We start from the raw sequence: 23,539 nt of genomic DNA, 5'->3' as shown, positions 1-23,539 counted from the left end.
TGGGCATAAGAGAAAATATGGCAAAAAAGAGTCCTACCCAATATGATGTACTATGGTGCCCGCCCCATATGATTTTTGTTCGACAACTAGTGGAAAAGATGTTATTAGATGAGTCTTCTTTTATTTCCAATCAAAGCTCCATTGCTAACAAAGCTTTTATATAGAGTCTAATGAAATATCAGGGGCAATTTATCAGAAATTTCAAAACAATACTAATCATTTAAACCTTATGAGCAATACTAACCAAATCACTAGGATGTGTATTCTACTTCAGCTAGCCTTTGTTGGGGACTATTGGAAATATCAGATTTGCTACATCCTAACCTAACACATGAGCAGCCGTGCTAGTGCTTGAAATTGAATTCATATTTAGTTATCAATATTTTTTAAAACAATCAAGCACTTAAAGGAACCACCTAGTCAAGCGCACAAAGCATCTCATTACTTAACATTTTCTATAGATCTCTTGTACCAAAAATTTTTAAAAAAAATCACAAAGTGAGATGCCATGGAAAATAATACAATGACTCGAGTGTTATCTACGAAGGAAATAGCTAGGGTTTGAATTTTTTCAGTAAATAAGATGAATTAATTAATATGAGTATAAATACATCAAAAAAATCAATAAATAAAATATTTAAAATTGAGCAAAAATATTCATTAATGAATTCCATAATATCGTTCAAGCATGATTTGCCATATAGCTGGCTGTTCAATCGGAAACATTATTAGCTTTTCTGCAAATATAAGATATCCCGTGGAGAGCAAGATTTGATGAGGAGCTCTCAGTAATTATATATAGGCAAGACCTTTTGTAGTTTATCTAAGAAAAAGAAATAAGATATGAGGGAGATGATAGCAATATTTTGGTAGGGACCTGAGAGTGAAATTCGGAAAACCCAGGGTGGCCCGGCCTGGACGGAGCCATTCGTAGGCGGCACCGAATCGGACCTTCCCACGTACGTCTTAATATTCTATTATTAACATTAATTAATTAAGAAAACAAATGACTTCCAAAGTCGAGGCTCCGTAACTGCTCGGCCGACTTTTTGTGTGGCATCTTGGCATTTTTTGTAATTATCAATACATCCAAAATCCAAACTCACCATGCTTACGAGAACGGAGAACAAGAATGACAATATGCGTCATCCAAGTGCATATTTTGCATGAAAGCCCCCATAGTTTTTGAAATAAAGTTAACATTCTTTTGGATTCTCTCTTTCTAGGTTAATATTTCTTTCTAGGTGTATGATCGGATTTCAACAAAATGGATGATGATAGATCCAATATAACCAGTCGCTAGTGCTTACCTGCAATTTAACCCACCTTTTGGTATTTCATTAGTGCATATAAAATTATGCACCGAAAGTAGCAGCGATATTATAGGTAAATCTTATGATTTGAACTCTAATTGCATGATTAAATCAAAATTTTAGCTTTCAAAGTAGATATATTTTTATCCAGTAAGAAGTTTACCAGCAAGTAGCATTGCTTACAAAGTGTGCAAGAAAAAGAGATTTTGATGACTATTGAACTATAATAAATCTATATCAATAGATTATTCTACCATTCATATTCTAATTTGGCAAAAATATCATATGAGTTTATGTCTTTTTTATTAATGAAATATTACTTCGTGTTAATGGAAAGAAAATGTATTGGACAAAATTAAGATGGAAATACCTAATATTATAGATGAAAACCAAAAAACATTCTTCAAAGAAAATACTATACCATCATATATGGTAATGAGCACTATAAACATTTTAAAACAAAAATTATCTTAAAAAGAAAATGCAAGCACATCATGATCCTTAGGATAGCCGTAGCTCGATATTTAGGTTGGCATACGATATATTAAATAAATATGTGCAATTAGATTACAACTTTACAAGCGATAATTTTTTCTGAAATAAAGTATAGAAACCAAATTATCCAAATGGACAGTTCATGCATTGTTATTATGAATCACATATTGCATGGGGTGGCAGATTCCAATCAAAGGTCTAGTAATAAAAATACAAACGTCATAGGAGTTTTCTGTAAAACAAGAACTTTCCTCTTTTTCTCTGGTTGTTTTCTTCTATTTGGTTTTTGGGGGTTTTAGGCTTTTCCTCTCCGGTTAGTTGTTTGATTGGAGGAGGTCGTCTCTCCCCCTGTTTTCTCGCGCGCTTTCCTCCATTCTTTTCTCCTCTCTAGAAGACCAAGGTGACGTGTTGCCCCCGCCCTTCCTCCCTTTTCTCCCCTTTTCCCCTTTTTCCTTCTCCAAATCGATCCGAAGGTTGTTACCTAGGGTTCCGTGCCCCGGGTCAACTTGATCGGCCTCCTTTTCTTTGGGGTTTCTCCGTCGCCTTCCCGTTTGTCCATCCATCCTTCGATCCTTTTCCGGTTTCGGAGATCGAAAAACTGGCGCTTTTCTCGACCCCAGCTTTCAAAATCTTCAAATTGCGGGCGTTTCTGTTGAATTTGGGCCTAACTTGAGCGTCTTTGTCGTTTGGCAGCGAAAAGATGGTACTTGGGAGCTTCTCCTTGCTGAATTCTGCCGACTGGCTCTGATTTCAGGTTTGACTCGCATTGTTTGTTGTGAAATTAAGTTTTTTTGATGGATGAATGTTGGAATTTTTGTGTGTTTCAATCTGATCTAGGGGTTTGATTGAGGGGATTCTGTATTCCAGGGCATCTGGTTGCGGACTGCGGTCGTAAAGGAGGGAGCTTTTTATCGGCTCTTCCTTTGAATTGCAGTCGATTGACGACTGATGGATGAAATTATGGAAAATTTATAGCTCTTTGGGGAAATCCCGCCATTTGAGATTCAATTTTGGCCTTCGGGGGTTGGGTTAACTTGGCAACATGGATTTGAGGGCAGGTGTAGAGAATGGAAGTGTTGGGGGTGCTTCCGAAGCAAAGGAGGGGTTTTCACGAAATAAATTGAAGAGTTCTGCGAGCTTGAGTAACAAGGACATGTTCGTGAGAGCTGATAAGATTGACCTCAAGAGCTTAGATATTCAGCTGGAGAAAACACTTTCAAGGGTGTGGATCAAGGATAAGAGTGGTCATCTAAAGCCCAAAGAAGAATGGGAGATTGATCTATCTAAATTGGATATAAGGTATGTTGTAGCTAAAGGGACCTACGGTACTGTGTATCGTGGCACTTATGATGGCCAAGATGTTGCAGGTATCTATTCCCACCCTTTTGGGCTTAAAACAAAATGCATGATTTATTATATTCTATTGGTTCTTGCATATATGATCAATTGAGACTTGTTTTACTCCTTACAATTTCTACATGAAAAGAAAAACTGCCTTATAATATATTTTAATTTTATTGCAAACTGTTCCCTATCTGTGCAACTTTGAGTTTTTCATATTCATTTTTAGCTATCCATATTTGTCTATCAGTAGGTATTTTCTCTGTTGGAAATGACATCATTGTTATATATTCCTTTTCCTATAAAAATGGGATTGGGCATGGAACACAACTCTAAGTTAGGAAGCCTCCATGGAAGATAGTATAAGAAAGCATGATTTGGCTTATTAACCTCTTGGAAATCATAGGTATCACTTGTACTTTTTATGCCTTCCAATGCTTCCTCACCTTTGAGGTTTCATGAAGACATTAAGTCTTCATTTATCAAATATGAAACTTCTTTCTTAGTTTAATCCCCATGTCTAGCAGTTTCTGCTTAGTATCCTCATTACATCCCAAGTATGTGCATAGCTATTACAAATGGACCCATTATGGAGGGTGCCATGGAGTTTGAAGTACTTGCTTGATATCTTCTGCAATACCCAGGCATTCGCTGCCTGCCAGTCCAACTATGCTTCTTATGTCAGTCAAATGTTTATTTTCTGAATTATTCTGACTGTCTTTTATAGCAGAGCCTTGCCAACTGATCTTGTTTCTTATCATGATAAGAGGGAAACATTGAGTATGTAGTTTATCATCATCATCATCTTGATAAAAGAATCACTCTTTATCTTTCTTTTTTTGCTTTATTTAATTTAATTGGAGGGAGGCATGGAAACATATTTCTTCAGCTTTTCCTTCCTTTTCTCCTTGGGAAAAAATCAAAGAAAAGAACATTCATATTGACAAACTACAATTGTTAATTAGAATGAAAAGAAAATCTTATTTCTCAAGTTTTCTTCCTCTTCCCAACATATTAAAAAGAATGGTTGCACATGACTTTCCAATATGTTAATGTGATTTCGCAATTACTTGCTTTATCTCTTCCACTATTTTTGTTCTTTCATTACTTTTATAAACTAATCTTCTTAAAGTAAGTTGATAGGCCTAGAATTTATTAAAATTTGTAACATTTAGAACTAATAAGTAACATGTGACTTCACATGAGCAATCTTGGAATTGCAGCATAATGGAGTCATGATATAATATGAAGGTAGGTCACTAGTTTCCTCAACTTTTGTTTACCCTGTTCCTCCCTTTTTTCATGATATATGCGCTGGCATATGAATCAGATATGTATGCCAATATGCATGGATACCAAAAGTGAATTCCAAGTCATTCAGTGTTCTTCCCTGATTAGAGTTGGTTTTAGATACTTGGACATAGCCATAATTACTTGTACTCTGTCATATTTCTGGTTTGCTCACATTCTACTAGTGAATTTCAAGAGATTTGCTCATCTCTTCTTGCTATATTATTTGTGAACTTTTCATGTAGATTAAGTTTCTTGCATATTTTGCTGGTTTAAACTGGAATCTAGTTTAGATTGGAATATGGATTATGACATTTGATGTAGATATATTGTGTAATTTTTACTCAGTTGAATTGCTATATTTATGGTGGACTATAATATATACCTGCATGTACTGCAGAATGCATATCTGTTGTTTCCTCCCTCTAGCAAGCCATTAACTGCTGAACCCGAAAAATTTAGACTAGGCTTAATGATTGTGGATATAGCAAGAAGCTAGTAATTTGCTAGATATATTACATATATTTTGGTAGTAAATGGTTATGGTGTTGGTAATGACTATAGTATCTTGATTGGCTGGTCTGCAGTTTTCGAACATATTGAACTGAGGTCAGATGCAATTCAAGAGTAATCCATAGCTACATAGATGTCAAGATTCGACGAACTACCTATATCACAATTTTATATAAAATAAATGATCAATTTAAGTTTTTTCTTCTTTTTCATTTTTGGTTTGGAGAAGGGTTTGAGGTTTTAAAATGGCAAATTATGGACATATTTCATTTATAAAATATTTCAAAGCAATGGAGGCTGTTTGCCTTGGTGATATTTCACGGGAAACAAGGATTGTGAGTGTGAAGTGTCAAAATGATTTATATGATTGATGTTTTGTACTCAGTTATTTTGCCAAAATTTTGATAGTGATACAAAATTTGGTCCAGGATGACTACAATTCTTGCCTAAAGATTGGAGTGCATGGTGTCAAATTTATCATACCTAATTATGGCCCTTGAGAAAGTCAGATACATCATACAACTATATGTAGAAAAGCATCTCTCTCTCTCTCTCTCTCTCTCTCTCTCTCTCTCTCTCTCTCTCGTTCCATTTATCATGGAAAGAATTAAGGGCAACACATATATCTTCTGTGAGATTCATATGATAGGGTACGACTTATGCTATTTGGTTGCGATGCACCTTTGTTAGCTTACTCATGAGCCTCCAGCCATTTTTAAGGAATGTCAACTGAATGTACAAAACGAAGAAAACCTCCATTTAGCCTTTTAAGAAGTGTTCTTAACTTCTTCAGTTGCTATAGCAGTTCCACATTGCACAGAGCATATTGTTGGGAAGATTTGGATTTGGATTTTAATTGCCAGTATATTTGTGCTAGTATATTAGATAAGGCATATGATGGAGTATTAGGAGGTGGCTTTGGTGGGCATTGAGCATGAATGGCTAAATTATAAGGTGTAACTATTGAAGATATATATTCTGCTATCTTTAGGAGTATTTGTACAAAGCATGTAAATCTTCAATTGTGATGGTCTTATATGAATTTCACTAAGCTTATAAATTCTTAAAGTAGTTTATACATTATAGTGCAAACTCTTGGAGGTGGGGTCAATGTACCTAACACTAGAGCTTATTGTAAGCCTATAACTCTTCCTAGTTATCTCTAATGTTATAACGCAAACTCCTGGGGGTGAGTCCATGCATCTTCAATTCCATGTATTTCTTCTGCATGCTTGGACTTGCATGCTTCTCTTCCCTTTTATGTATGTACACCCATTTACTCCAATCCTGTGGGATGGGGTCATCCTAATGTTTTTTGTTGAATGGGATGGCATCATGTCCTGATGCTCAAGATGGTGGATGTTCCGTCCCATCCTGGTTCCATCTTATCTTATCCCGACATTTGGTAAACTACCCATCTTGATACTCGAGACAGTGGGATGTCATGCCTTTCCATAGGACTTAAATCCTTGTATACAACCCTTTATAGCTGTACACCCTCAATGTTCACTCTTGAATGATTAAATAAAAGAAAGAAGTAGTTGAAGGTTAAACAGGGAGTATGTTTATCAAATCTGTTGCAAAAAATCTTGATTGACAAGATGACAGTCATCCATCAAATGCTCTGTTCTCTTGAACAAACCCCTTGCATTACATGCGCCAAGTATTTGTTATTGATAAATTTACTGCTAATGTTTAGTAAGATGTGCCATGATGTGTGTTACTTGCAAATGAAATATGTTAATAATGAGAAGAAGACACGGTCCAATTCACAATTTGGAGTCATGGAGGAAAAGCTCAGAGGGTTGAGGGTTTAAAAGTTGGTAGGATGAAAATAGGGTAAATGGGATGGAATATTAATGAATATAGAAATCAAATTGAAGATGTGGCTAAAATTGGTGACAAAGTGATACTATGTTCTGACTACTTTCGATACCATATATTTATTATAAGAACGAAGTGACATTTGAAGCCATATAGTTTTGATGGATGAAGTGGAGTGGCGCTTCTTAGGTGTTATGTGACTGATGCATACATTGGCATACCTTTTTTCTTAAATTTTTTCACAGAACTAGGATAGGAGGAATATGATGAAATCAAGCAGGGCAGTAATTGAACCAATGTTAATGGTAACCCATGCCTGATAATTTTTCCAATTGAATTTGTTGGCACCCTCCATACCTTGGCATATTGAAGGTGAAATTTTATTAGATGGTAGCAGGGCTGCAATGTTGTATTTCTAGTATTGGCAACAAAAAGGGAGCAAGCAAGATAGATTCTGTAGAGATGACAATATTGAGACAGATGTATGATGAAGCATAGAAGGATACACTGGGAAACGAGGTTCGTGGATGTGGCACCTATTTCAGGCAAAGGAAAAATAGTTAAGGTGAAGGTACCTGACATGAAAAGGTCCTAATTAGGAAAGGTGCTAGAATCTTTGCTAGAGGGCTTAGAAATAGGCGGGTTAGCAAGTTTTTTCCCATATCCTCCAACCTGCCCAATATATTTCGGTGTGGGTATACCTGTTCTTGTTTGACTTCAGATCTTCTTGTTTTAATTTGATTATAATAAGGTAGATTTGGAATGTGGTTTTGTAACCCAAGATCTGAAGATCGTTGGTTGCTAAAAGGGTTTTCATTGAGGTTGATCCAAGTGGTCTCAAGCAATAAGGCTTCCAACTTGGATTAGGGGTTGAAGAAGCAGGTACTTCCTGTTGCCCTCTGATTTTGATTAATTGCCTAATTAAGAAGTCATATGGCATTGGAGAAGATTTATAAGTGAATAATTATGTCCTTATTTTTAATGTGCACAATGAGGTTGGACTCCCTTCTCATTGAACTTGACCTCTTGCCACCCAATAAGATGCCAAAAGTACTGTTTGTGCCCCACATATTTTTATGCAGACTAAGAAGTGGAAGGACCACATGACGCTTGCATAGTGGCCTCACAATAACAAATAAGATGCTTTGTCGGTTAACTTTTCCACATAGCTTGATACATAAAACTCAGAAATAATTACTTTGGTCCTAGAGTGAATGTCATTACTTGAGCCACCTATGAAGTCAAGGGAATTTTCAAGAAAAAAAGAAAAAAAATTGCAGACCATGCATGCAGATACAAAAATATATTCGAGAATTTAGTGGACAAGATATCATGAATGTGGCCCTATTGTGGTGAATTTTCTAGTTCAAACATTTGAGGCCAAGTCAAACTTTCATTATTTTGTTTATAGTCTATATGTAGCTTATTTTAATTTAGCTTGCATTCCATTCCTTTCTGTATTTTATCTGGAGGAATGTTGTTCAGTTGGAATGTTTATAGTCTATATGTGCCTAGTGTTCATGGATCGTCTCACCAACCTCTTTCCTAAAAAATTCTTCATTTTCGCTCGAGAATGATCAAGATCCAGGCTTGGTGATCCATGTGGCAGAAGTATGCCTGTGGTTTTCTTTCATGCATAATTGGTCCTTATTGCAGTTAACTTGTTTCCTGAACTCCTCCCTCTCCTCCCCTCTCCCCTCTCTTGATTCATTTTTTCTTAAGAATTAGAAAACATAACCTTTTGCAGTTCAGAATATGAACAAAATCAAGTTAGAATTATTGGAAACATGCTTATATGCATATGCGATACTCTGATAAACAGAAGCAGTTTCCTGAATGTTTTCCATTTCGTTTTGTTTCCTGCAAGTTTGCCATTGGTATTTTCAATTTCCTGTTTATAGGTTTTTGTTGCTGATTCCTTTTATTGCATTACTTTTACTCTTTTTCGAATGGTGTCTGAGAGCAAAATATTATGTTTTTAGAAGTTAGTTTCCTGTTCACTGAATTGTTGGTTAAAGGATACAGACCTGCACTAATATTTTGTAACCAATGATAAAGAGAGAATCTGTTTGTTGAGAGTGAATATTTATGATATACACATGATATTAATATAAGTTGGTTTCAAACAGTCTCCAGGTGTATCTCCCAATGATACAATCTTGCCATTCACTGAAGTTTGCATTACATAATAATTGTTTTCTATATTATAGTGAAGTTGTTGGACTGGGGAGAAGATGGGTTTGCCACTGATGCTGAAACTGCTGCTCTCCGAACATCATTTCAGCAGGAGGTTGCTGTTTGGCATAAGCTTAAACATCCAAATGTTACTACGGTGAGGACTTCCTTGGAACCATCAGCTTTCATCATTATATGATTTGTATATGGCACCAAGAGTCATTTTCTTTTATTTTAGTCATGCTTACTGAAGGATTATTGGCATTGGTTGATCAAAGTCAACTGGCCATGTCAGGGCATTTCATAATGATTAGTATATAGGTTTGTTGTTGTAGTTATATTCCATGCGATCTTTTGTTCCGAAGTAGAAATGTATTCTTATTTATATTCTTTTATTGCATTCAAATCGGTATGTTCTACTTATAGTGTAAATATTTTTTGTTACAGTTCATTGGGGCTTCAATGGGTACCTCAGACCTCAGGATTCCACAAAAGAATGCTACCAGCAATGACCGCAGTTCCCTTCCAGCTCGAGCATGTTGTGTTGTTGTGGAGTATCTTGCTGGGGGAACATTGAAACAATATTTAATAAAAAACAGGAGAAAGAAACTTGCCTATAAGATTGTCATTCAACTTGCATTGGATCTTGCTAGAGGGTGAGCATTGTACTAGTAATACTTTGTTATACATAATATTAGAATCCATATTCTTAGTGCTACTGAAAGTAAAAATATTTCTTCTTTTCAGATTGAGCTATTTACATTCAAAGAAGATTGTGCATCGGGATGTCAAGACTGAAAATATGTTATTGGATACCCAGCGAAATCTTAAAATTGCCGATTTTGGTGTCGCTCGCGTTGAGGCTCAGAATCCCCAGGACATGACTGGCGAAACGGGTACCCTTGGCTACATGGCTCCAGAGGTGCCCATCTCCTTATATGCATATCTTCTTCGTGTTGGATATGTATCTTTTAAAAGAGTTTAACTGAATCCTATAAAATGTCTAGCAGTCTAGGTATAGAAGACTTCCTAAAATATATTTCTGACTTTAGTCAATGTCTGCCATATTTTGTCAGTAACTAGTTCAAAGAAATACTTTTCCCAAATCATTTAAAACCATTTCCATGCAAGAAGTTCTGATTACAGGGGCATTTCAGGTTCTTGAGGGTAAGCCATACAACCACAGATGTGATGTCTACAGTTTTGGCATATGTTTGTGGGAGATTTACTGCTGTGACATGCCATACCCTGATCTCAGCTTCGTTGAAGTATCCTCTGCTGTTGTTCGGCAGGTTACTCTCACTTCTAAAACTTTTGTTTGCTATCCTTTTGCTTTTTCCTGTTTTATATCACCCACCAAAAAACACATCAATTACCAATCCTTATCAGTTCAAGAAAGTACTTTTTTTACATCTTTAATCAGCATGAACAGATGTTTAATAAGTAATACGAACGGGCTGTAATTTATTCTGAATATTTGGCAGAATTTACGTCCAGAAATCCCTCGATGTTGTCCAAGCTCTCTAGCAAATATTATGCGGAAATGCTGGGATGCAAATCCAGATAAACGATTAGAGGCAGATGAAGTTGTGAAGCTCTTGGAGGCAATTGACACCAGTAAAGGAGGTGGGATGATACCTGAAGATCAGGTGGGTGGATGCCTCTGCTTTAATCGAACTCGTGGTCCATAGCGTCCTTGCATAATATATGTTCGAGGTGCTTCGAATGTGATTCAAATTTGGAAGTTATTGATAATGAGTTTCATATTTTTGAGTTGAGAGATCGAAATAAGGTGACATTCATTATTAAATGTAATCTTTTGACTTCAAAACTATCGGTACACTTCAAAATTGACATCGCATAGATTGCTGGCCGTGATCTTATTGCCATTGGTGTTTGTAAGGTGCACCTGGGAAATATATCATTCGTTATTAAATTGTATTTCCTAAACCACAAAATCTGATCATAATGCTAAGGGCATGTTGTTGTTAGCTTGTATAATCTGATGCCACAGTTTCATCTAGTATGTGAAGTAATGGGTTGCACATATGTCCGTATATTAAGTTTTATTAATATTTTAAAGGTTTCATTGGTAATTCCAATTGAGTTAAAAAACTTGGTAGGATGCTTTGCCCACGTTTGCATGTAGCATTGGATCATTTGCTGACTATGCTACTATGAAGATGAGACGACACCTCCATCGCCCAATGGCCTGAGCAAAATGAGTGGGGATGGCGGAGATCCGCACCAGTGTCCGTCAGAGCTTGACTAGCTGTCCTTCTTGGGCTTACCGCCCATTTAGACCTATTCATTCAAGTGAGCAAGCCAGATTACCGCCTTCTGAAGAGGGAAGTATCCGTTGCACCAGTGTCCGTCGGAGCTTGACTAGCTGTCCTTCTTGGGCTTACCGCCCATTTAGACCTATTCATTCAAGTGAGCAAGCCAGATTACCGTCTTCTGAAGAGGGAAGCATCCGTCCCCTTGGATACATGATTGAGCTCAAAACCATGTCACCCATCTGCATCATTCGCATCAGGCATTATTTTTCATTAGGCATGACATGAGTTAGTTTCGGAAGAGAATTTTGGTGGCAGAGTAGGAAATTCTGCATGCATGTCTAAAAGGTAGTGCCATACCATGATGACTTGAGTATTTGACAAATAAGTTGGTCTATTACAAACCAACACTTGCATTGTGGATAAAGATGTAAACTTGAAAATGCTCTATACCATTATATCAATATCTGATCGTAGCTATTGAGCATGTAGCCAGCATTATGAAAACATCATAAATGTTATAACAATCAAATATTTGAAAAAAAAAGAAAGACAAAACAAAAGAATTACATGCACTTGTGTATGTGCATGTGATTCGTTCTTAGTAACACGGTCCTACCATGGATCTATGGACTATGATCAAGATCATTAAGAATTGATCTATATAAACATTTGTGTTTTGTTTTTCGTAGTAAGCTAACCTCAAGGGCATCCTAGCGAAGTTATTTTTATCTTCATTTTACCAAATGAAGATAAAAGCCGATTCTCCTTCAAATATGAGAATACTTAGTTGCCCCTTATCATAATTCTGTTGTTTTTATATTCCCTAGATTTTAAAGCACTCGGGAAAAAAACATAGGACTACTAAAAGTGCATACTGAAAAATTATGTAAATGATTGTAACCTTAAGTCGACTTAGACCATGCTATTTAAGATTTACTCGTCTAAATTCATCTTTATAGATCATAATATGATGGTTGAATTTTAGCAAATAGCATTTAAGTTAAGATCATTTCTTTTTGAATAAAAAAAATGCAAACAGTATTAACCCTAACTCAACTTAAACCATACAACTTAAGTCTTACATTATCGTAAATGATTTCAGCTTTATATATCGTGATATGACAATTGAAGTTTAGCAAAAAGCACTCAAGTTGAGATCATTTCTTCTATGAATATAGGATCTTAAATGATAATGGATTATCTCAATGATAACCTGTTTTTTAGGGAAGAAAAAAGGAGAGTGTGAGAGGGTTTGCAATGGCTTATAATATCTGGATCTACTTCATTCTTCATGTTATTAAGTTCATATAATCAAGGAGCAATCCTTCATGATTCTCTGCAACTTCAAGATGTCATATAGATGAAGGAAAATGGTCAAGCTTGATACAATATCTGCATTCATGATTCATCTTTAGAAGCAAAAATAAGGAATTATAAATTACTTTAATCTAACTAATGAAATAAACACATTATCAATAATATAAAGTCATGAGAGATGCTCCAGGAACCATTCCAAGTTGAATTTTACATCCATTTAAGTTCTTGACCGGCCTTTTGGGGGTTGAATCTTAGGATCAAAGTTCGATTGCAAATGAAGCATTAGGGATCTATTGGTTAGCCTATTGTATGAACTTTTTCTTCTTTTAAGGGCCTCTTTCGGCAATCCAGCAAGATTTGGGATGAATTTCTTTCTAAATTCATAGACTAGGAAGTCTATTTGAGCATGTCCTATATCAACTCAAAACACTCTGCTAACCCGATCCTATAAGGAAAAAAATGAGACCTCTATGCATCTTGTTTTTCCTTCTTGGAAACGAATAGACCCACATGCTGGGGTTTCGACTGAAGTTTAGACTGAAACTTCTGTAGGTCTGTAGAAAATGCAGGCTGAGGTAGGCCAATAGACCCAATTCCTGAAGAATATTTCTGAGAAATATTTAAATGGGCTCTTAAAAGAAAAGAAAGAGAGGTCCCGAATCCGAATCCACTCACTGAGAGAATGACAGATGAGATGAAAGAAAAGAAATTGGAGGAAAAAAAATACGGAGGAAGGGAACTATCATATCTCTTTCTGATGCCCAAGTTCAATAGCCTAGTAATTGGAAGTTCTCTCATCCATATCCCAAGTGGGATGCCTTATCCTTTGATATTTCCATGGTATTACAGCCGTGACTTTTTAAAAAATAATTAAGGAAGGTCTTTTATATCCCCATAATTTTGGTGATGAGGCAACTCGTATCTTATTTGTTGTACTTACCTCAACAAAAGAATCTTATTTGCTGTACATCCTAATATCCTATGGACTACACTGGAGAGGCCAAAAAAAAACTAGTAACCAAGTAGTGATAAGATCTCCAAAAGCAAAAGAAAGGGTAAAAAATGTTCCATTTTGGTCACCTATAGACATTTGGAAAGCAAAATGTCAAAGGAGCACACTTCAGAAAAATATAACCAAATTCTGAGCCTAGCAGGGAGGTGGCATGATGATACCACTGCAAACAAAACTATATGCAAGTCCATTTGTCTACACCACCAACTGGAAGAAGAGCCAAAGAGATGTACCAAAAAAAAAAGAAAAATGGAGGAGCCTAAGATGCTCCCACTGATGAGAAAAAAGAGGGAGGACCAAGAGGGAAACAAAGAACCTAAGATGCTTTCCATATCTCCTGTTTTGGCTCTCAATCCACAACATGAAGATTGGCTCCAATAGCCCCACTACCCATTTCCACATTCATTGTTTTGGTTGTTTATAGAGCATCCTCAAGCGCTCAAGTTCTCAATACAAGAACACAGTATTGCACGACCAAGCTGAACTGAACTGAATCTCCATTTTGCGTCACTTGCATTACATTTTGATAGAGGATGGTGACAGGAATGAGCATAATACGTGAGATACACCGCATGTGCATATCATGACGACATGAACATTGATACACTATATACAATTAGTACATGTACATATACGTGTACATACATACATGTAAGTGCATGCCTGCATGTATGCATGCGTGCAGGCATGTGTATATGCACGCATGCATATATGTATGTATGTGTATGCATGATGCATGTATGTACACAAGCACATACATCTCATTGATGATATAGGATGTAGGTATGTATGCATGTACATCTCACTGATGATGCACTGCACCAAAACGTTAATCGGCATACCATGCATCAGACTTACTCTACATGGTCACAGAATCGATATATTTTGGGAGCAGCATAAAGTTTCAAAACTTTGGTGGTAATTTTACCTGCATCAATTCTGTGATAACAAAATTCTCATAGCAAGTTGATTTGGGTGGTGCTGAGATTGCAAGCGTGTTCCTAATTGTTCTCAATTTGATGCGAATCTATTCTTGGTCCAAATCGTAGGTTCGGATCCAGGAAGCATTCTAATACTACAAGCTTATAGTTGCAACTTAGAGCTCTGTAGACTTTTGGTGCATTTCTTTTCTTTTCTTTTCCTTTTACAAAATGACTTACAGTAAATTCGTTTCAAAATTAGATCAATATGTTAGTGCATATACTGTTCTAAAGGAATGCAGATCTGCTAGGAATCTAGTTTAGGAAATCTGAATTGGAAAGTGGCAAATTTTTATTAGTTGTGCAACTTTCCCTCCATCTAATTTACCATGGAGTTTGGTAACAAAATGGAAAACTAAATTCGAGCAGTCTGGTATTGTAGAATCCACTTCCACTTAAAAACTGCGTCTCCAATGTTTAACTACTTGACTATATTTTTTTTTTTTTTTTTTTTGCTGAAAGCGGGTGCTTCATACAGTGCGGGTACGAATACACCCAATAAAGTCAAAATACAAGACCTCACGGAGTGCCAATGGCAGCTCCGCCTCTCCTACCCAAAGGGCGTACCCCGAGTGGTGGGCCACATGGCCAGCCACCCAGTCGGCAGCCCCATTGGCCTCCCTGAATACATGTTTGGCCAAAGTGGCCCCACTCTGACTCATCATCACAATATCGCGAATCAGGGGATGGTCTGTGGTCTCACCCCCCAATCCCCTCTGAATCCCTCGGACAACAGTGGCCGAGTCCCCCTCCAAGATAACCGAGCTGGCCCGCAAAACTGCCCTCGCATGTCGAAGGCCTGCCCAGGCGGCATGCAACTCTGCTCCAGGCACCGATGTATCGAACAACTGACAACCACCTGCGGCCACTACCCTGGAGTGTGGGCCTCGTATGACAAAGCCTGCACCGCCCCGCGTGCCGCCATCCAGAACCGACCCATCGAAGTTGACCTTGAGGAAACTCAGGGGTGGGGGCTCCCAGGTGAAAAACACCAACTGGGAAGCTGCCGAAGCAAGGGGGGAACCCCAGGTGTCCCGAGCTATCAAGGGTCTATCTGTAGAAAGGGCGGGTCTGAACTCCCGAGCCTGTGCTCGAGCAAGCTCTGCCACAAACCTCGGTGACACCCTGCGCTCACCGAGAGAGCGGGCATTCCTTGCCAGCCAGATCTGAAGCGCTGTGCAAGTAGCTCTAATGCCCTCCTCGCGAGTCCGTAAGCTGGCTAACCACTGCCGTGTCACCCTGAGAAACTGTAGCCGCTCACTCCGGGCCCCCCGCGGGATCCCAGCCCACTGCCATGTCGTCCGCGCCCATGTACACTGGAAGAGCACATGGTCCACTGACTCCTCAGCTCCGCACGTCCCGCACTCAGCTGGGACCCCCCAACCTCGCCTGCTCAGCTCTGCTCTCGTAGGAGGTCGGCTCCAGAACACCTTCCATAGAAAGAAAGCAACCCTCGGATGAAGTCCGGACCTCCAAATCCAGGTACAGTCCGGCCCCGGCTCATGCCCTGGCTGAATGGCGCGCGTGATGTCTCCCAACCTAACGCTGGCCTGGCTCGAGGTGCCCCACACCCTGACATCTGGCCCCCCACATCCTGGTAACGGGAGGGATCGGATCCTCGCAGCTAGGTGTACCCCGAACAATAGCCTGAGTCTGGCCTCATCCCATACTGCTCCTCCTGGTACAAGGAGATCGCACACCCGCAACCCCTCAACCGCCTCTGTGTCAAACATAGTAGGCCAGCGGCTCAGGGCCAGGGAGTCCACCCATGAGTCGCTAGCCACATCAGTACTCCGACCGTCGCCAATCAAAATCCTGATATGTGCTGATACTGCCGGCAGGTGTCTCCCGATCTCACGCCACATGAAGGATACTCGGCAGCCCCGCTGTGCCACCCCTGAAACCCCTCGGCCATATCTAGCTGCCATCACCTGACTCCAGAGGCCGTGTGGCTCCAAGATGAACCGAGCCGCATGCCGAGCACTGAAAGCCTCGCGCCTCTCAATAAGGGACTGCACCCCCAGACCGCCCTCATTAGTGGGGCGGCAGACCTGCTCCCAGGCAACCAGGTGCACTCCGTGACCTCCACCGTATGACCCCCACAGGAAATCCCTAAGAAGGCGCTCGATCCTTAGCAGGATCGTCTTGGGAACCACTGTGTTGGCCATGAGGTAAACCGGTAGAGATCCCAGTACTGTCCTAACCAATGTCACTCTCCCCATCATGGATAATGATGATGCCCTCCATCCCTCCAGCCTGCTCCGGACTCGCTGTACCAAACCGGAGCACTCTGCCACCCGCAGTCTCCGACCAGTGATAGGCACGCCTAGGTAGGTAAGCGTCCCTTCCTGCTCCGGTATCTGGAGGATCCCTCTGATCTCCTGTCTGACTCCACTCTCTGTGCTGGGGCTGAAGGAGATGGTGGATTTGGAAAAATTCACCCTCTGGCCGGACGCCGCGCAGTATGCCGCTACCACCCTGCGAAGGACCCGAGCCTCTGTAGTCCGTGCCCTGGCCAAAAGAAGACAGTCGTCAGCAAAAAGTAAATGTGAGATAGGGCGAGCCCCCGTGGCTGGGGTGTAGGCCTCCAGCTCACGGCTAGCGCACACTCTCTGCAAAGACCGAGATAAGATATCAGCACAGATAATAAACAAGTAGGGAGATAAAGGACATCCCTGTCGTAGCCCTATAGAGGACTCAAAGTAAGGTGACGGTGTGCCATTGACCAAGATAGAGAACTTTGGCCCCCGAACACACCCCATAACCCAGCCGATCCACTGCCTGGGGAAGCCGTAAGCCTCCAGCGCCTGCTGGAGAAAGCTCCACCTGATCCTGTCGTAAGCCCGTTCCATATCCAGCTTGACTGCCATCAGACTGTGTCGCTTCGAAGCGCGTTGGAGATCCCACATCATTTCCTGGGCCAGCATAATATTATGGGAAATATTTCTGCCAGCCACAAAGGCCCCCTGCTCCTGGCTAATGAGGCCAGGCAGGAGGGGTTTCATTCTGCCCACCATGATTCTTGCGACAACCTTGTAAAGGGTTGTGCACAAGCTGATGGGCCTGAAGTGACAAGGTTCGGCCGCATTTTGGCATTTAGGTATTAGCGTGATAAAGGTGGCCTTCCAGTCCTCAGGCATAGCTGCCTGGTCAAAAAAACACTGGATAGCCTCCACCACCGCTAGTCGGATAATACCCCAATACTGCCGAAAGAAAAACGGGGGGAAACCATCAGGTCCCGGGGCCTTGTCTGCGGCCAAGGCCCATACTGCCTCCTGTACCTCCTCCGCCGACACTGGCCGGGTCAGGAGTACGCTCTCAGAATCATCAATACCTACGTCCACCATCAGAGGAGGGTCCCCATCACTGGCCACCTCATCCTCCGTCCACCTAGTACGGAAAAAATCGAGCAAGACCTGCCGGATGGCAGGCTCACCCTCCACTCGATGTCCAGACCCAGCTCGCAGAGAGTGGATCATGCTCCTCTGTCTCCGGATAACCGTCGACCGATGAAAGAACCTAGTGTTACGATCACCTTCGCTTACCCACTGCACCCGGGATTTCTGTCACCAGAAAATCTCATGCTGCCGTAGTAGCGAGTGGTGAGTCGCAAGGAGTCCCCGGAGATCAGTCATATCGTCCTCCGGAAGCACGCCTCCCAAGTCCTCCTTCCTCTGCAACTCAGCGATCGAAGTCTCAACCCCCTCCAATCGCCGAAAGATATTGCCCACGACCTCACGATTCCACCGGCGAAGGCGCCGTTTAGTCAGCTCAAGTTTGCGTGAGACCCGTTGCATGGCATCGCCGTGCACCGGGACCCGCCACGCATCGCGGACGACATCCCAAGACTGGGGATACGACAGCCAAACCTTCTCAAAGCGGAAGGGGCTACGATGCGTAGGGCCAGATGATGTGGATAGCAGCAATGGGCAGTGGTCCGAGGCTATCTGAGGCAAGTGGCTAACCCAGCTAGTAGGGAATCGGAGGATCCAATCAGGGGACGCAAGGGCCCTATCTAATCGCTCCCAAACCCTAGCTCTGCCCAGCTGATTATTGCACCAGGTAAACTGTGGTCCCGTGAACCCCAAGTCTACCAGGCCATTCCGCGACACAAAGTCCCGAAACTCTCTCCTATCCACTCGATCCGTAAAAGCCGCGCCCCCCCGCTTCTCATCCTCACTCTGGATACAGTTGAAATCACCAATTGCTACCGCCGGAATGCCCTGAGCGGTCAGATTGGTGATCTCCTGCCAGACGACTCTCCGAGCTCGGTGGTCCGTACTAGCATACACACCACACAGTACCCATGGAGCGACGTCGGGTCGTGATATGATCATAATGACTTGTTGGGAGCAGTTGTGGAAGACATCGACTGTCGCCACACCCCGCCTCCATAGAACCAAGATACCCCCCGACAGTCCCTGGGAATCGACTGCATAGGTCTCCCAATCCCTCTCCATGCGTCGTCTCAAACGGCTGAGCCCATCGCCAGATAATCGGGTCTCACATAGGAAACAGATCTCCGGACTATGGACTTGTACTAATCGTTTGAAAGTAGACATGAAGGACGGCTTGGCCGCCCCCTACAGTTCCAAGCAAGTATCATCATGGGTCACAGTCCACATAGTCGGCCTCAGACTCATCCTCCCCCAGAGTCGCAGGGCCATCCTCAGGCCCGGCACCCCGGCAATCTCGCTCCTCCTCCTCACCACTAGCAGTGGATACAATCCCCATGACTGCTGCCCTAACGCGTTGCACAGCAGAAGAGTGGTCAGTACCCCCTCCTAATGGTGGAGCCTCAGCCATGCTCCCCTCGGTGTGTGGGATGGGGTGGTCCCCCACCACAACCGGGGGAGGTGGACCAAAGCGGAAGACTCCATCTGGGCCACCCCCAAGGTCTGCAAACGCATCCCACGGTCGCGGCTCGCTCGGCACACCCACCATAGGGTGGTCCTGGCCGTCGGCCTGCAAGGACCCCAAAACCACCGCCAGCTCCTGGCGTGGTGGGGTGAACTGGAAGGGTCCCACTGGTGCCACAGGTCCCCCATCCATAGTCAGCTCATCTCGGGCCAAGGGAGACAGGTCAGCCAGGTCCTCCGCACCCGAGGCTGGCTGGGCAGAGTCCCGTGGGCCCCCACCCGCCAGATCCTGGGTTGCCGGGGCCTCTGTACTAGCTCCCGGGCCCAGAGCTAGCGAGGCCTGCGGCCCAATAGCAAGTTGGGCCCGCAGGCCCTGCTGTTGCAAAGGGCTTGCGGCCCACTCACCAGGGGGGCCCCCCTCATCGGGCGCGCCCTCAACAGTGGGCGCGCCCGTGATGCCAGACACGCTCGCGCCCGCGACCACAGGCGCGGACCCGGTCCAGGGCACGCCCGCGGTAGCTGACGCGGACCCGGTGCAGGGCGCGCTCGCAGGCACCGGCGCGCCTTCCGCACCCGGCGCGCCGACGGGGCGCGGCGCGCCGTTGGCGCAGGGCGCGCCGATCAAATGGGCCGGCCCACGGCCACGGTGCCCAGCCCGCTGGGCCCATGCGCGCTGGGCCTGCCCAGTATTTTGGGCGACCGGGCCCGGGCCCCCGTGTGGGCCAAGGCCCGCTGGGGGCCTGGGCCGTTTTTGGTTCTGGGCCCGGTCCACGCCCGCCCCATTGAGCCCAGGGTCGGCCCGCGGGGGGGCCGGGTCAGCCAAAACGGCCAGGTCGACTCTCCGGCTCGGCCTCGGTTCGACCGAGTCGGGTCCCGGGTTGCCAGCCAAGGGGAACCAGGCAGCCCCTGTTAGGGCGGCCGGAGCTAGCCTATCCCCCCCACTGGCCAGCGGCGACCGGCGGCGCGCAACTTTTGTAGGCTTCTGCCAACCGTCGGTGTCCGCCGGTGACGCCGGCGAGGTCGGGTTGACCGCGTGGGGTGGCGACTGGGTCGATGACGGCCCTGGCTCCTTATCAGACCCGATCATCTCCTCCGGTCGCGGCGGAGGGTTCTCCCGTGGAACTCTCCGCCGTGTCGCCACCATCCAAGGGCCATACACTGGCCCTTGGTTCTCCTCTTCAGTGGCCGGAGGCGGCCGCTCTGTCCCGCCCCCAGGGGGCTCCGCTGCCGAGGTCGGGTCGCTCGCAGCTCGGCCAGTCGCCTGAGAACGGCATGCGGCGGCGTCCGAATGATCCATGCATCCACACCGGGGACAGATCGCCGGCACATTCTCGAAAACGAAGGGTTGCCAACGCACCCTCGTCATTCCCTGGATCAGCACCCCTGGCAACAGCGGCGCCGTGGTGTCGATGGCCACCTTCACACGGGCAAAACCCATGGCCCCCTGTTGCTCAGTGACTTCGTCCACCGCGATCGGCCGGCCCGCCTTCGCCGCGATGTGGAGTATGGTCGAGGTCGACCAATACTCCGGCGGGAGTCGGGGCAGGCGCAGCCAAACGAGGGCCATCTTCACCGTGTCGGCATCCGGCTCAAAGTCCGGGACCCATGGGCTCATGGCGAGGAGTTGCCCCGCCACCACCCACGGGCCCGCGCTCAGAGCTCGGTCCCGGTCCTCCGTCGACCGGAACAGGAGGGCGAGGTGGTCGTCCGCGAGCGGGACGGCCACCACGTCTTTCAGTTTAGTCCGGGTGGCCACATCTTTGGCCACCCACTCCGCCGGGATGCGGCGGCCAAAGCTCCGCGCCACCAGTGCGCGCCCTTCCCATTGCAACCGGGCCGCCTTTATCGGCTCCTCCGGTAGTCGGAGGACGTCCGGGAAGCGGCGGCTCAGCCGCTCCACCTCCGCGGCCGTGGGCCACTGAGTAACCCACGGCCCCGGCCGTGACCAAGCTCCGGACTTGCCTCCGCGCCCAGGGTTAGTAAACTTACCCGGTCCTCTAGCCGTTCCTTCCGTCGTCTTCCCCGTCGGCTCCGTCGTCTTTTCCATCGGTGCCTTCCCCTTGCGATCCATGGAGTTTCCCCCAAGCCGCCCGAGGGTCGCCAGAAGCCGAGAAGAGAGCTGCCGATCCAGGAAAGCTTGCCGAAACCAAGCTGTAACGCTCCACACCGCCCCGCCCGCCCGCCGTGAGTGTCACTCCGGACAGCCGGAGCCTCGTCGGACGCCGATAGTGACGCCGCCGACTAGCCGTTAGAATTTTCTCTCTCTGAAACTGGAGCTTCTCGCTCTAACTGAACTAGATCTTTCGAGAGGCGAAAAGGTGCCAGTTTTGTGTCCACAAATTATCACCTGCTGCATCATAAGGGAGGATTAGTATGACTCATAAGCATTAGGGCAATACGCAGGAATCGATCGAATGTAAAATTGCCAAGCCAACATTTTATGGGCTCAAGAAACATTTTGAGTGCCCTAACATGCACCAACCATTGTTCTTAAACAAAATATTTGAGGTGTTGGCTCTGCTAGTAAATGTTACTTACCTATCCATGAAATCTATGCTTGATGGACATGTTAAATTAAAGTGGCATAATCTTAATCATTGTTAAATTGATCCCTTCCAAGTTCCAACTATGTTGCTAAGTGATTGGATGGAGCATTGATGGATATAGCTTGTGAAAATACTTCGAATGTTCTTGCATCTCATGTGATGTTTATCTAAACTTTCTATCACTCGGACCAATCCATCCTATGTTTCTGAGGTTACCACTTAGTGTAATATGATATCTCAAGCTAGGTACATTGTATCTGGCTTCAATTTAGAACCTCCTCCAAAAACACTACTTTTTGTGCATGGTTCATTGAATCTGGCCCTAGTCCAGTTACTTCTCAGCCTTTTCAAAATTGAAATCAAGAAGTTTTCACGGTTTTGCTTCGAAAAATCAAATTCTGATACAACCCCTGAAAGTTAGTATAGTGACTTCTTAGGTCCCTCTTTCCAATATGTTAAGCCTGGTAAGTTAATCGATAATCCTAACCAAACTCTTGATTTTTTTCCCCCTCTGTTTAATGAGAACTAGGACAGGAGGAAGTTGGTCCGAATTCGGCGTGCAGGATGGATCAAATCCAAACTACTAGTATCCTACAATTACTTTACCAACTCAACTAGTTGACACCCGCCTGATTAAACTTGTTACTAAGAGCAATATTTTTTTCGTGTTGATACAGGGTGTAGAATGCTACAGCTCTATATCCTAATCCTGCCAAAACCTGTTTCTGTTTTCATTACATTAGTTTGCTTACCTCATCCTCATTACCACTTAAGCCAAAAAAAATGGGTTCTGTTTAATTGATCAGCCTTTATAAAAATTATAGCTTTAGCTGTAGGTGATACAAGCAATGAGAGAAATGCCTGCAATTCAAAGTATGAACAGGCCGGATTTGGATCACATCAATAATATGCGAAGTTCGAAGAACATGGTATGTAACCAAGAAGGAGAGTTGGACATAGATCCAGCTCTCAACTTAACTATCAGCATGATTTTTGTTTGATTTGAATTCTTTATTGGTTCCTAGAATGGATCTAATTAAATTCATGGCCCTTCAGCGATTCATGTGACAATTATTTTTTCTAGCTATTGACAAATCGACAATCATGTTATGAATAAAAAGAACATATCACCAGGCATCTGCTGTTGATAAGCTTTCCTAGTTAGAAACTGGGTGCAGCTAGAGTGCTTGACTTGTGCCTGATTATCTGCAATTAACTGTACTCATGAGAAAGTTTTAAAAATTTAAATTTTGTTTGACGCATGTTACCTCCCTGGCCATCATAAGCATGATTTGGAAAATTAAAAATTCATGAATTCACCTCGATCTCACATAGTTTCTATTTCAGGAGCTTCGAGCAATATCTAGGATTTAAATCTTGGACCTTCTTATAGATAAGTTTTCAAAAGATAAGATACCAACCAACTATGCCAACACTGACTAAAGGTGACAAAACGAGCAATTGTCCTGAATAAACCTTTATAACTTTCTAGTTTTATATTATATTGATGATATGAGTGAGAAATTATTAGGCGAATCAGATTCACCGTCGCCCTATGATAAAATCATCTTAAGTAGATTTCATTCATCCTAGAG

At 43.4% G+C, this 23,539-nt stretch overlaps 2 protein-coding genes across 4 annotated transcripts; one reads left to right on the top strand and one right to left on the bottom strand.

Annotated features, from left to right (window-relative positions):
* Nucleotides 1-2,071: 2,071 nt before the first annotated feature.
* On the top strand, nucleotides 2,072-10,952 carry LOC103718094 (serine/threonine-protein kinase 52). Of its 3 annotated transcripts, none has more exons than XM_008806757.4 (8): nucleotides 2,072-2,208; nucleotides 2,502-2,562; nucleotides 2,676-3,175; nucleotides 8,987-9,108; nucleotides 9,399-9,607; nucleotides 9,699-9,873; nucleotides 10,109-10,243; nucleotides 10,436-10,952. In XM_008806757.4, exons 3-8 carry the CDS (start codon nucleotides 2,851-2,853, stop codon nucleotides 10,640-10,642), a joined length of 1,173 nt encoding a protein of 390 aa, XP_008804979.2. In that variant the 5' UTR covers nucleotides 2,072-2,208; nucleotides 2,502-2,562; nucleotides 2,676-2,850; the 3' UTR covers nucleotides 10,643-10,952. The 3 variants fall into 3 exon arrangements, with proteins under 3 accessions (XP_008804979.2, XP_008804980.2, XP_088577709.1); XM_008806758.5 differs by having other exon boundaries at nucleotides 2,076-2,208; nucleotides 2,646-3,175; XM_088721583.1 differs by lacking the exon at nucleotides 2,072-2,208 and having other exon boundaries at nucleotides 2,362-2,562.
* Nucleotides 10,953-18,105: 7,153 nt separating this feature from the next.
* LOC148703361 (uncharacterized) lies at nucleotides 18,106-18,999 on the bottom strand. The gene has a single exon (XM_088722951.1). The coding sequence runs from the start codon at nucleotides 18,997-18,999 to the stop codon at nucleotides 18,106-18,108; it is 894 nt and encodes a 297-aa protein (XP_088579077.1).
* Nucleotides 19,000-23,539: the final 4,540 nt, after the last annotated feature.

This window comes from Phoenix dactylifera, chromosome 5 (assembly GCF_051530095.1).
Source record: "Phoenix dactylifera cultivar Ajwa chromosome 5, Ajwa_hap1_PhDact_Kaust_v1.1, whole genome shotgun sequence".
Taxonomy (NCBI): Eukaryota; Viridiplantae; Streptophyta; class Magnoliopsida; order Arecales; family Arecaceae; genus Phoenix; species Phoenix dactylifera.
This window is presented reverse-complemented; position numbering and strand designations above follow the sequence as displayed.